General features: G+C 51.5%; 1 protein-coding gene and 1 non-coding gene across 4 annotated transcripts; one reads left to right on the top strand and one right to left on the bottom strand.

Annotated features, from left to right (window-relative positions):
• Positions 1 to 104: 104 nt before the first annotated feature.
• On the bottom strand, positions 105 to 211 carry LOC132084758 (U6 spliceosomal RNA). The gene has a single exon (XR_009420102.1). It is a non-coding gene; the product is annotated as a U6 spliceosomal RNA (small nuclear RNA).
• A 179-nt stretch (positions 212 to 390) lies between these two features.
• Positions 391 to 12,576, top strand: MED16 (mediator complex subunit 16). 3 transcript variants are annotated; one of them, XM_059489631.1, is made up of 15 exons: positions 391 to 681; positions 808 to 1,014; positions 1,307 to 1,414; positions 2,200 to 2,369; positions 2,745 to 3,176; positions 4,052 to 4,157; positions 4,890 to 5,045; positions 6,184 to 6,395; positions 7,161 to 7,367; positions 7,771 to 7,981; positions 8,519 to 8,652; positions 10,146 to 10,338; positions 10,554 to 10,770; positions 11,158 to 11,241; positions 11,934 to 12,576. In XM_059489631.1, exons 2-15 carry the CDS (start codon positions 879 to 881, stop codon positions 12,058 to 12,060), a joined length of 2,493 nt encoding a protein of 830 aa, XP_059345614.1. In that variant the 5' UTR covers positions 391 to 681; positions 808 to 878; the 3' UTR covers positions 12,061 to 12,576. The 3 variants fall into 3 exon arrangements, with proteins under 3 accessions (XP_059345614.1, XP_059345613.1, XP_059345615.1); XM_059489630.1 differs by having other exon boundaries at positions 11,898 to 12,576; XM_059489632.1 differs by having other exon boundaries at positions 495 to 534.
• Positions 12,577 to 13,227: the final 651 nt, after the last annotated feature.

Here is a 13,227-nt window from a genome sequence, read left to right as displayed (position 1 = left end):
CGGCTCTGTGTCTCCATGGGGATGATGATGAGGAGGAGGCTCGGGGGTGGTCTGGGGGCAGCTGGTTGGGCACTGGATGGAAAATGTGGGTGCGCGGGGGTGCAAAAAATATGGAACGCTTCACGAATTTGCGTGTCATCCTTGCGCAGGGGCCATGCTAATCTTCTCTGTATCGTTCCAATTTTAGTATATGTGCTGCCGAAGCGAGCACGAATGCCGTGTTCCCTGCAGCGGTATTTAAAGACCTAGAAACACAACACCGTAAAGATACAGTGACTACATTGTGGTCCGGTATTGAACGCAGAATGAGCTCCCTCAAGTATTTCTCAATCTCTCACTCGTCGTTGTCCTCCGATTTTACCAAAATTTTAAAAATACGCCCGTTCTGTTCGCTGTTCAGCGCGATGCGTTCTGGGTAGCTTGTTATGCTAATGAGCTCTCTGAGGGTGTCCGCGGCAGTGCCTGAGCGCGCGGCGCAGGCGCGGCACGGGCAGCCCACGGAGGCGGCGGGGTCCTTGGGAGCGGCGGGCACCGGTGAGTGAGGCGGGATCGGAACCGGGACCGGGACCCCCGGGAACCGCTGTGAGCGCGCCCAGGCCCCTCCTGTGACCTTCCCGCCGGCCCCGGCTCCCTCCGGCACCTCCCCGTGTCCGTCCCCGGGACCCTCCCACTCGCCGTAGGGTCGGTACCCGCGGGCCGCTCCCCCCGGTCTCTCCCGGTGCGGGGTTGTCCCCACCCGTGTCCTGTGCCTCCCGCTGTGATCCCTGGGGCTGGGGTCCGGTGTGACCGGCCTTGTGTCGCCCCCAGGCAGGACCGAGGCTGTCCCGGTGTCCGGTATCCCGTGTCCGGTGTCCCGGTGTCCCGTCCGGACCGGCGGGATGGACTTGGCCTACGTGTGCGAGTGGGAGAAGAAGCCCAAGAGCAACCACTGCCCGTCCATCCCGCTGGTGTGCGCCTGGTCCTGCCGCAACCTCATCGCCTTCACCACGGACCTCCGCAATGAGGAGGAGAAAGGTACCGAGAGCCCCTCGGGAAATCCCTCCCGGTGCTCCCGGGAAAGGCCGGGATCCGCTGGCCCGGAGCTCTGCCCTGCCCCTGAAGGCTGCTCTCCTCCTTTTCCTCCCATCCTTCAGCCTCTGCGTTTGTTCCCTGGAGTGGGTTTGGTTCCCCTAAACCAGGACCAAGCACTAACCTAACTCATTTCTATAAATGATAAATTTCCTATAAAATATTTTAAGTTTTCCCTGCATCACCTGAGGCTCAGCAGCAGTGCCAAGGGACAGGAATCACTTCTCTGTTCACACAGATCTCACCCACATGGTTCATATCATCGATACCGAGCACCCCTGGGATGTCTACTCTGTCAACTCGGGCCACACTGAGGTCATCACGTGTTTGGAGTGGGATCAGTCAGGTGAGCTGGGCTTTCTGTCATTGTCACCGTGTCCCCTCCCTGCTGTGTGTGTCCCAAAGCAATGGGGTGCAATTCCGTGGGGGGTTTTGGGTGTTCCCCCTGTTCTCAGTGTCATTGTCACCATGTCCCACCCCAAAGCAATGGGGTGCAACTCCCTGTTGGGGTTTTACCTGTTCCCCTTGTTCTCATGCAGTGTCATTGTCACAGGCTCCAGGCTGTTCTCCGTGTTCTCAGTGTCATTGTCACCATGTCCCACCCCTGTTCTTCATGTCCCAAAGTGATGGGATGCAATTCCTTGGGAGGTTTTACCCGTTTCTCCTGCTCTCATGCAGTGTCATTGTCACAGGCTCCAGGCTGTTCCCCATGTTCTCAGTGTCATTGTCACCATGTCCCACCCCTGTTCTTCATGTCCCAAAGTGATGGGATGCAATTCCTTGGGAGGTTTTACCTGTTTCCTGCTCTCATGCAGTGTCATTGTCACAGGCTCCAGGCTGTTCTCCGTGTTCTCAGTGTCATTGTCACCGTGTCCCTGCCCTGCTGTGCATGTCCCAAAGGGATGGGGTGCAATTCCTCTTGGGGTTTTACCTGTTCCCCCTGTTCTCAGTGTCATTGTCACCGTGTCCCACCTCCAAGGATATGGGGTGCAGTTCCTGGTGGGGGTTTGGCCATTCTCCCTGTTCTCAGGCAGTGTCATTGTCACTATGTCCCACCTCAAAGGGATGGGGTGCAATTCCTGGTGGAATTTTGGCTCTTCCCCCTGTTCTCACACAGTGTCATTGTCACAGGCTCCAGGCTGCTCTCAGCAGATGCTGATGGCCACATCAAGTGCTGGAGCATGACAGATCACCTGGCCAACAGCTGGGAGAACACGGTGGGCAGCGTGGTGGAAGGGGACCCTGTGGTGGCCCTGTCCTGGCTGCACAACGGGGTCAAGCTGGCTCTGCACGTGGAGAAGGTTTGTCTGAGCTTCCTGAGGGATCTGGGCTGGAACTCTGGTGTGGTCTTTGTGAGGGAAGAGATGAGAATCTGACTCCATGTTCTCAGGAGGCTGATTTCTCTTCTCCTCTCCTCTCCTCTCCTCCCTTCCCTTCCCTTCCCTTCCCTTCCCTTCCCTTCCCTTCCCTTCCCTCTTATAGTGGATATTTGTGCTCCTCTATAGTGGATATTTTCCCTCCTCTATAGTGGATATTTTCCCTCCCCTATAGTGGATATTTTTCCTCCCAACAAAGGAGGAATGATGAGAAGGACTCCATTGATACCAGAACGCTGATTAATTACTTTTTTCTAATTTTGGCTGCGAACACTTAAATTTTTTTGCCCTTTGTTCCAGTCTGGAGCCTCGAACTTCGGCGAGAAGTTTTCCCGGGTGAAATTCTCTCCATCCTTGACTCTGTTTGGTGGGAAGCCCATGGAGGGCTGGATTGCTGTGACCATCAGTGGCCTGGTCACCGTGTCCCTGCTCAAGCCCAACGGGCAGGTGCTGACGGCCACCGAGAGCCTTTGCCGCCTCCGCTGCCGCGTGGCCTTGGCCGACGTCGCCTTCACGGGCGGGGGCAACATCGTGGTGGCCACGTCTGATGGCAGCAGCACCTCCCCCGTGCAGTTCTACAAGGTTTGTGTCAGCGTGGTGAACGAGAAGTGCAAGATTGACACCGAGATCCTGCCCTCGCTCTTCATGCGCTGCACCACCGACCCCGCGCGCAAGGACAAGTACCCGGCCATCACCCACCTGAAATTCCTGGCCCGGGACATGTCAGAGCAGGTGGGCTGGAGAGGACATTTGTGCTCCCCTATAATAGATATTTTGCTCCCCTGTAGTGGGTATTTTTCTCCTCTATAGTGAATATTTTTCCTCCCCTGTAGTGGATATTTTGCTCCCCTGTAGTGGATATTTTTGCTTCCCTGTAGTGGATATTTTTGCTCCCCTGTAGTGGATATTTTGCTCCCCTACAGTGGATATTTTTACTCCCCTATAGCGGATATTTTCCTCCCCTCTAGTGGATATTTTTGCCCCCCAATAGTGGAGATTTTCCCTCCCCTCTAGTGGATGTTTGTGCTCCCCTCTAGTGGATATTTTGCTCCTCTGTAGTGGAAATCTTTGCTCCCCTGTAGTGGATATTTTGCTGCCCTATAGTGGAGATTTTTGCTCCCCTATAATGGATATTTTGCTCCTCTATAGTGGATATTGTGCTCCCCTCTAGTGGATATTTTTGCCCCTGTGTAGTGGATATTTTTGCTCCTCTATAGTGAATTTTTGTCCTCCCCTGTAGTGGATATTTTGCTGCCCTGTAGTGGATATTTTTCCTCCCCTATAGTGGATATTTGTGCTCACGATGAAGGAGGAATGATGAGGACTCCATTGATATCAGAAAGCTAATTAATTACTTTATTCTATACTACATTATTCTATACATCTAAAACTGAACCTCCTCCTGGCCTTCCTCAGAGGGTCTGGAGGTTACCTGCATTCCTAGTTGTTCATTTTGGTGCAGCTGGAACCCTGATTCACCTCACTTCCCACTGATTTGATCCTCTGCTTTTTGCTGGTGAAGCAGGACCCTGGAAATGGAGGGTGGGAATGACCAGGGCAGTGTTGTCCCTGTTTTGATGTTTGTGGTGGGGGGCTCTGTTCCACAGGTGCTGCTTTGTGCTTCCAACCAAAACAACAGCATTGTGGAGTGCTGGTCCCTTAGGAAGGAGGGTCTGCCTGTCAACAACATCTTCCAGCAAATCTCCCCTGTGGGTAAGTGTCTGCCCTGGGCACTCTAAGAACAGGAGCTTGGTCTGAGGGAAAACTCAGCACAGTTTCTCACATCCATTATCCCATATTCGTGATTATTCACAATCTTATGTTTATTTTCAGTTGTTTTTCAGTCCATTCTGCCTTTCTGCATCACAGGCAGCAGCTTGCTGTTTTCAGGAAGGGGTTTGGTTGTTGCTTTCACTTCATAAAAGATTTTAAAATAATTTTTTGTGTTTTGCTGCACAGCCCTTCCTGCCACCAGTGGAGCAAAGGCTCCCAAAGGACCAGGACTGAGCAGCAGAGCTGGATTAATCCCCTGCTCTGGTTTCACCTGATCTCAGATAAAACAGAATAATAATCAGGGCAGTTTGTTTGGTGAAATATAAAGGATTATTGTATGTAAGGATCTTAGTCACCCAAAGCAGAGCTTGCATCAAGAGAGATTTAGCAAAACATGTTGTTTGTATAATTCAGGGAAAAAATAGGGAACTATGAGAGAAACATACTGGAAATATATGAGAAACATACTGGAAATATATGAGAAATACACCAAGTACTTGATCTGAGATCCTGCTTAGGGGAAACATACTGGAAATATATAGGAAATACACCAGTCCTGATCTGTGATCCTGCCTGGGGGAGCCTGGGCAGAAATAGGGGCAGATTTTCTGATCTCTGTGGGACAAAATTCTCACTAATTTGCTTATTTTCACTCATTTTGCTCATTGCTAGTGGGAGACAAGCAGCCCATGATTCTGAAGTGGAGGATCCTGTCTGCCACCAATGACCTGGACAGGGTGTCAGCTGTGGCACTGCCAAAGCTCCCAATCTCCCTGACCAACACTGACCTGAAGGTGGCAAATGACACCAAGTTCTTCCCTGGGCTGGGTAAGGAGTTCTGTTGTCTTTGTCCTAAACATGTGACTTTTGCTTGAATTTAGATTTAGATTGAGGGTTCAAGAGGCAAGATGGAGGAATCTGGGTGTGTCCTGTCCTTCTTTCTTCTTCTTGTCCTCCATCTTCTGCTGGGATGGTGACACTCTTGGATTGGTTTAGAATAGAGACAGACTGTCTAACATAGGTGATAGGTATTGGAAAATTATTGTAAATAAAGTACACGTAGTTCTTAGTATAAAAATTAACACCACCCCAAGGGCAGGGACTGTGCCACAGCCTGACCTGCTGGACAGATCACAGCAGGTCAGAGAAAGAATGGAATAGATAAGGAAAAATAACCTTGAAAAGCAGATCTGACTTCTTCTTGTAGAGCTGGGAAAAAAGACTTTTTGGTATCTCAGGGACAGAAACCCAAGAAGCCCCCAGCCCTTTGGCTTCTCCATGGGCTTCAGTGGCGGCCACTTGTTGGGAAAGATAAAACAGGAAAGCCTTATAAATATGATTGCTTGGCAAAAGATTTTGAGAATATGGAAACTATAAGCGAGACTGAAGTGAAAGCAAGCTTTGAGATACTTTAGTTACTGAATGAATGACTGGAAAACAATGGTGTGGCTGACTGAAGGTAATCCCCTTTTGATGAAACAACAGCCTCTGCTTGCAGACAGGCCCAAGGGTCAGAGCAGACCCTACAGCTTGGCAGAAGGGGCCCAAAGAGGAGTTTTTAGGGTTTAAAATGTAACACAGTATGGTAATGTAACGATTTTTATAGGCTGTATGTAAATGCTGTAGGATTTGTATATTGTACTAGATTGGTTAGTGAGAATTAGAATATTCAACACAGAAGAAGATTTATTGTATTGTAAGGGGAACTTTGCTCTCTTATCCTCTCATCTTCTCTCTCTCATCTTTTTTACCACTGTCTTTACTTCTCTGGGGCCTGCTCTGAGCTGTGCCTGGCAGCTCCAAGCAGACCCTCTTTGCAATAAACCCCAAATTCCATGACCTGACTTCAGAGATCTCTCATCTCCGTCCATCCCAACCATCCTACCCTGACACTCCCACTTTGGGTGAGGGCTCTGCCACGCTGGGAGGAGCTGTTTGCTCAGTGTCACTCCTCTCCTGTCCCCAGGGCTGGCCTTGGCTTTCCATGATGGCAGTGTGCACATTGTGCACAGGCTGTCCCTGCAGATGATGGCTGTGTTTTATGGCTCCTCCTCGCAGCGCCCCGTGGACGAGCCAGCCCTCAAACGCCCGCGCACCACAGGGCCCCTGGTGCACTTCAAGGCCATGCAGCTCTCCTGGACATCCCTGGCCCTGGCTGGTGTGGACAGTCATGGAAAGGTTGGTGGATTATGGATTTAGGAATGTGCCATCTTGTTGATGGAGCGGCAAAATTGTCCTTGGTCTCATAAAAAGGGAAAAAAGCCCAGAAGTTTCTCTCCTCAGTTAGGTAACAAGACACCTCATAGGACCTTGGGGACTTCACCTCAAGGATAGCTAGTTGGACAGATTTGGGACTTCACCTCAAACCTAAGGATAGCCAATTGGACAGAAGCCAAAAAGTCCCACCTAAGCAGTTTACTAGAAAAAGAAGACAACAAATAAACCATTGGCTTTTGTGAGGTGTTTTACCAGGAACAAGAACCTCTTGCCCTGGCTTGTTTTTTCTCTGTTTTGTTATATATATAAAATAAATATAAAATAGTATAGTATATTATAGTGTATTATATATATTATAATATATAATGTTATATACTATTATATAATTTATAATGTATTATAATATTGCTATATTGTAATATTATTATATTGTATTGTATTATATTAGTACATAAAATGATAAATTAGCTTTCTAAGAATATGGAGTCAGATTCATCATTTCCTTCCTGCCATGGAAGACCCTGAAAATGCCCCACTCCTGAAAATGCCCCACTCCTGAAAATGCCCCACTCCTGAAAATGCCACACTCCTGAAAATGCCACACTCCTGAAAATGCCACACTCCTGAAAATGCCACACTCCTGAAAATGCCACACTCCTGAAAATGCCACACTCCTGAAAATGCCACACTCCTGAAGCCATTTTCTGTTTGTTTCCTCCCTTCAAGCTGAGCATGCTCCGCATCTCCCCGTCCATGGGCCACGTGCTGGACATGAACATGTCCCTGAGGCACTTGCTGTTCCTGCTGGAGTACTGCATGGTCACTGGCTACGACTGGTGGGACATCCTGCTCCACGTCCAGCCCAGCATGGTGCAGAACCTGGTGGAGAAGCTGCACGAGGAGTACATGCGTCAGAATGCAGCCCTGCAGCAGGTGGGGGCTCTGGGCTCACCCCCAGGGTGGGCATGGGGGTGCTCAGGGATTTGGAGTGGGGTACAGCCAGTGCCAGTGCTCAGGACATTGCTGGCTGTGCTCTCTGAGTGCCCTGCTCAGGCAGTGATGGAGCTGGGAAGAGCTTCCATATCAGCAGCTTCACAGTCCCTGATATCAGCGGGGTCTTAGCTGCTGGAAACTTGGGGTGAGATGCTGAAATCTATTTTTGGCAGATTTCTGGGAGCAGCAGCACGTGCCCAGCACAGCGCTCACGTGCATGGCTCCTGTCACTCCTGCAGCAGAAAGGGAGAGCAGAGAATAAAGCAGCAGCAGCAGCTTTAATGAGCTTATGCTAATTCCTGCCTTTTCTTGTGCCTTTTTGCTGCGTTTCCCCGCGGCTCAGGTGCTCTCCACACGCATTGTTGCCATGAAGGCATCTCTGTGCAAGCTCTCCTCCAGCACCATCGCCCGTGTGTGTGACTACCACGCCAAGCTCTTCCTCATTGCCATCAGCTGCACCCTGAAGTCTCTGCTGCGCCCACATTTCCTCAACACCCCTGACAAGAGCCCTGGGGACCGGCTCACCGAGATCTGCTCCAAGATCACGGATGTAGGTACTGACTGCTCACAGCATCCTGGGATGCTTTTGGGATTGGGGTGTTCCCCTGTGGTGTCACAGCCTCTCAGTAACTCACCCTGCTCTGCATTCCCAGCTTTTGGGATTGGGCTGTTCCCTTGTGGTGTCACAGCCTCATCCTGCTCTGCATTCCCAGCTTTTGGGATTAGGCTGTTCCCCTGTGGTGTCACAGCCTCATCCTGCTCTGCATTCCCAGCTTTTGGGATTAGGCTGTTCCCCTGTGGTGTCACAGCCTCATCCTGCTCTGCATTCCCAGCTTTTGGGATTAGGCTGTTCCCCTGTAGTGTCACAGCCTCATCCTGCTCTGCATTCCCAGCTTTTGGGATTGGGCTGTTCCCTTGTGGTGTCACAGCCTCATCCTGCTCTGCATTCCCAGCTTTTGGGATTGGGCTGTTCCCCTTGGTGTCACAGCCTCTCTGGGTTTGTGGAGGAGGACAAGGGTAACCTTCACAGGGAGGGTGTGAGGTTTGGATCCATCTTTCCTGAGCCAGGCAATGTCTTGCTTCTCTTCCAGACATTGACAAGGTGATGATTAACCTGAAGACAGAAGAGTTTGTCCTGGAGATGACAACACTGCAGTCCCTGCAGCAGCTCATCCAGTGGGTGGGGGATTTTGTGCTCTACCTGCTGGCCAGCCTTCCCAACCAGGTGAGATCCATGGATACAAACACCCATGGGCAGTGCTGGGGAGCTTTGCCAGGGCACACAGGGCACATGTTCCTGTCAGCACAGGCACTGGGGAGGAGTAAGGAGCAGCAGAATTAGAGAATGGCCCTTCCCATGCCCATCTGGGTCTGCTGACCAGCACCTGGGGGATTTGGGGACACTCCTCTGTCATTGTCAAGGTGATCACAACACAAAGCAGAGACCACAAGCAGTCTCAGATGGCAACTCTTTATTATTGATCATGCTGACCTTTTATACACTTTCTAATTGTTTCTATTTCTTTTACCTTAACTATTGGCCACAATAAATCAACATTACACCATTGGTGAAAAGTTACAGTGACTTCAACTAACTTTTTTAAAAATACCTTGTCCAGCTGCAAAGTTCTCTTCTTATCTTTCTTCAATCTCTTGATCTCCTTGGTTACAGCCTTGGAGAGAGCTCCTTATCAGCTTCTTCTTGCTTCTCAGCTTCTTCTCACTCCTTTAGCTAACAGTAAAGGAGTGAGACACAGACACACTGCTCTGCAGAGGTGTCACCTTCAGGTGACCCTCCAGCATCCCCATCAGATGTGTGCTGCTGGAAGCAGGAGCTGTCTGGATGCAGTGTGGTGGCTGGGGCTGCTGTGAGCTCCACCTTTCCTCACTTTAGAAGCTGAAGGATTTGCACAACACCTCACTTTCTTTTGAGAGCCCTGCTGAGTTGTGCCAGGTGCTGACATGGGGAATGGGGGCAGGTGAAACCCTTCAGCTTGCATACAGAGGGCTTCTCCTGGAAAAGCTTATTCCCCATCTGGGTGTCTGCAGGCAGAATAACCTCTTCCTCTGAGGAACTTCATCAGTTATTTCCCATCATTCTTATTTTTAAAAATTTACCTTTTAATCAAGCAAGTCAGATAAAAGACTATGGAACCTTTTCCCGGAGAGGAGAAGAGAGCACTAACAGCTCCCTGACACACAAATTTGGAGGATGGTGATGCTTTTTCCAGGGAGCTGAGCTAACAGTCTGGCTGTAAGGAGTTTAGATCTGGAGCCAGACATCATGGTTAGGTCTGCCTGTGGTTATAATGTTGTTTGAGTTTTGTAGAAGTTGTCTGATGGAATCTGAACTAAGAACAAAACAAAAACCCAAGGGGAGCTGGTTCTGGCGATCCTGGTCTCTATTTGATCTGGCATCAGAGCTGGCCTCACCCAGGCTGGTGTGAGCCTCACCCAGGCTGGTGTGAGCCTCACCCAGGCTGGTGTGAGCCTCACCCAGGTTGGTGTGAGCCCACCCAGGCTGGTGTGACCCCTTCCCACAGCTCTGTCCCCCCACAGGGCTCCCCCGTGCGGCCTGGGCACAGCTTCCTGCGCGTCCCTCGGCGTGTTCTGGAAGTGTGTGCTGCTGGAAGCAGGAGCTGCCTGGATGCAGCTGGGGTTGCTGTGAGCCTCACCCAGGCTGCTGTGACCCCCTCCCACCCCTCTGTGTCCCCACAGGGCTCCCCAGTGCGGCCTGGGCACAGCTTCCTGCGCGACGGCGCGTCCCTGGGCATGTTCCGCGAGCTGATGGTGGTGATCCGCATCTGGGGGCTGCTGAAGCCCAGCTGCCTGCCCGTGTACACAGCAACCTCAGACACCCAGGACAGCATGTCCCTGCTCTTCAGGCTCCTGACCAAGCTCTGGCTGTGCTGTGAGTGTGGCCCTGAGCTGTAATTCCTGCAGCAGCGGGGTGGGACGTGACTCCGAGGGGGTCTGGCACGTTGAGAAAGGGCAAGTGCTGCTGCCAAGGTTATTGTTTTCCAGGCTGAGTTGGCAGTGGAGGAGGAGGCTGCATGCAGCTCTCTGGAGCTCTCAGGGAGAAATGTAAAGGTCACAGGGGTTTTTTTTCCTTCATTTCCCACGCAGGTCGTGAGGAAAATCACATCACAGAGCCCGATGATGCCCTGATCGATGAGTGCTGCCTCCTGCCCAGCCAGCTGCTCATCCCCAACATTGACTGGCTGCCCATCAACGATGGCATCATCAGCAAGCTGCAGAACAAGCAGCTGGTCAGGCTGCAGTTTGGGAAGGCTCCTGGGCTCGTTGGCCACACTGTCTCCTCCCAGTTTGATGCCTTTGTCAGGTACAAACCCCTGGAACTACACAAAGATGTTGTTTGTCAGGTACAAACCCCTGGAATGGGTCAGTGCACAGTGAGAAGGAGTCTTGGCAGCTCTGAGGTTTGGCTTGTCCCCTTGCTGCTGTGACCCAAGAGCAGATTGTCTTCTCTGCTCAAATTCCTTTCCCAGCTTGTGATGGGCTGGGAATTTTAAGTACTGAAAAGTGATAGCAAATGGTGGGGGGAAAAACCCCATTAATTAATGTGATTAATTGTGACAATGAATCTCGTGGCACTGTGTGGACAAGTGGGCAGAACTTCTGCCCTGTTGGTCAGTGAGATGCAGCTCCCTGTCCTGGGAGCAGCTGATGGAAAGTGACACTCTAGGAAAGTCCTGTTCTCCCTCCCCAGGGCCCCTGGACAGCCCAAAATTGACCACCTGAGGCGGCTGCACCTGGGTGCTTACCCAACAGAGGAATGCAAGTCCTGCACCAGGTAAGTGGCACTTGCAGTGGAGCTTGGGCAGGGCTTGGAGTGTCCTGTGTCCTTCAGGAGCTCTCTGAAACTGGTTGGGGCTGTGGTTAAGGTGAGATGCCCATGTCATTGTCAGGAGAGTGGCATTGTTGCAGCCTGGCCCTTGGGTTAAAAATCAAACAGATCAGATAAAACTCTTAAAGTAATCTGGAGGAGACCCTACAGCAACTCCTTTACAGCCCAGTTCTGTGGGTCTGGCCTTTATTAAAGTACCTCTGGTCATGGCAGGGCTGGAGGGAGGAATTTCCCCACTGCCCTTGCCCCCATTTTGGGGTCATCTTTCCACCAGGCTTGCATTTCATGCTGCCCTACTCATCCACCCTCATGGGAGAGCCTGGATTTCAAGATAATGGCTCAGGGAACAAGCATCCATCTAAGTCATGTGATTGAATTAGCTTTAATTACTGATTTTAATAGAAAGCCTCTGTAGCAGATCATTTTTGTGAGATGACAGTCAGTTGTTTCATGTATAAACAGCAGCTGGGGCTGTTCCTTGCCAGGCTCCAGCTCCAACAGAGCCCTCAGTGGGATTGTTGCTTGCTGGTTTCAGCTAGTTTTGGTGCTCACTGCAGATGACAGGAGCTGATTTCCCCCAAATCCCTGTGTGATCCCTGCAGCTCCCCAGCAGTGCTGCACCCTCTGTGTCCCCACAGGTGTGGCTGTGTCACCATGCTGAAGTCACCCAACAAGGTGACAGCAGTGAAGCAGTGGGAGCAGCGCTGGATCAAGAACTGCCTGTGTGGGGGGCTCTGGAGGAAGATGCCCCTGAGCTACTCCTGAGCCCTTCCTGGGGTGCAGTGAGGGCCAGGAGCTGCACAGAGCTCCCTTCATGGAGGTTTTGGGACGAAGGAATGGCAGCTCCTCTTCCTCATGCTGGAAAAGCTGTGCTGGAAAGCAGAGCTGAGGGGGTTCTGCCTCTTTCCAGGGAAGAGCTGGAAAGGAATGCCAGAGGTTCCCCCATCATTTGGGGCCCAGGAGGGGAGAGCCTGGCTGTGTTTTGTGGCTGTGCCAGCAGAGCAGTGCCCTGGGCAGGGTGGTGATGGGGCAGCTGGTGAGAACAAAGTCCCAGCTGAGGGGGCACAGCTGGTACCTCACATCCATCCTGTGCCTTGGGGAGTGCCAAGCATGGGCTGGGCACTCCTGATCCCTCAGCAAACTTGTCCCTGAGGCAGGAGTTGGTTCCTGTGTGCCCATCAGGGTTGGGTGGGAGCAGGAATGTGAATGCTGCTGCCTGCGGTGAACCCTGCCTTTGCCTCTTGCTGTTGTAAATAAAAATTCTCCTGATTTTGTACAGAACCAAGTGTTTGTGCTTTGTTTCTGTGCTGTGACGTGGCTGCCCAGTGTGGGGCCGGGGCAGTGGAGCCACGGGAGGGCAGCCAGAGCATCTGTCAGGAAAGGAACCACCATCATTGGATAAATGGATGTTTTCAAGGTTTGCCTGATGGACACTCGAGGAAAAAACATCAGATCCTTGGGGTTGTGCAAGCCTCCAGCTCCAGCAAGGCTGGACACTTGAGTGTGCCAGAGGAGGAGCATTCCTGGTGCAGCCAAAAATCCTTTCACATTTTTGCCCTCCCTTGCCCTCAGCTGCTGCTGCTGCCCCGGGCAGGAAATCACAACCTTGAGGAGCCACCCTGGGGCTGATCTGGGGCTGCTCCTCTCCCACAGCTCCTTCAGCTCTGAGGGGGAAAATCCTGGAGCTTTCTGCTGCTGCATCCCAGCCAGCAATTCCAGGTCCCCACAGAGCATTTAAGAGCCAGTCTTAGTACATTCCTTTCCCTCTGGAGCCATGATTTCATTATTCTTGAGAAGTGGAGCTGGTGACAGAGTTCATCCCTCGACTCCAGCGAGTGTTTCACTGCACAGAGCTCTAAGAGCTGCACAGACCTCACCCCCTCTCTCTGCTCTGCTGCTAATTAGGAACAATCAAATGGCTAATTAGGAAAC

The sequence above is a fragment of the Ammospiza nelsoni genome, chromosome 27 (assembly GCF_027579445.1).
Source record: "Ammospiza nelsoni isolate bAmmNel1 chromosome 27, bAmmNel1.pri, whole genome shotgun sequence".
Classification (NCBI taxonomy): domain Eukaryota; kingdom Metazoa; phylum Chordata; class Aves; order Passeriformes; family Passerellidae; genus Ammospiza; species Ammospiza nelsoni.
This window is presented reverse-complemented; position numbering and strand designations above follow the sequence as displayed.

Bases quoted from the DNA above. Each gene is read 5' to 3' on its own strand.
- MED16 (XM_059489630.1), top strand. From the start codon at position 879: ATGGACTTGGCCTACGTGTGCGAGTGGGAGAAGAAGCCCAAGAGCAAC. The intron at 7,368-7,770 runs GTGGGGGCTCTG...CCCGCGGCTCAG, and splicing joins AGAATGCAGCCCTGCAGCAG to GTGCTCTCCACACGCATTGT. The intron at 10,339-10,553 runs GTGAGTGTGGCC...TTTCCCACGCAG, and splicing joins GACCAAGCTCTGGCTGTGCT to GTCGTGAGGAAAATCACATC.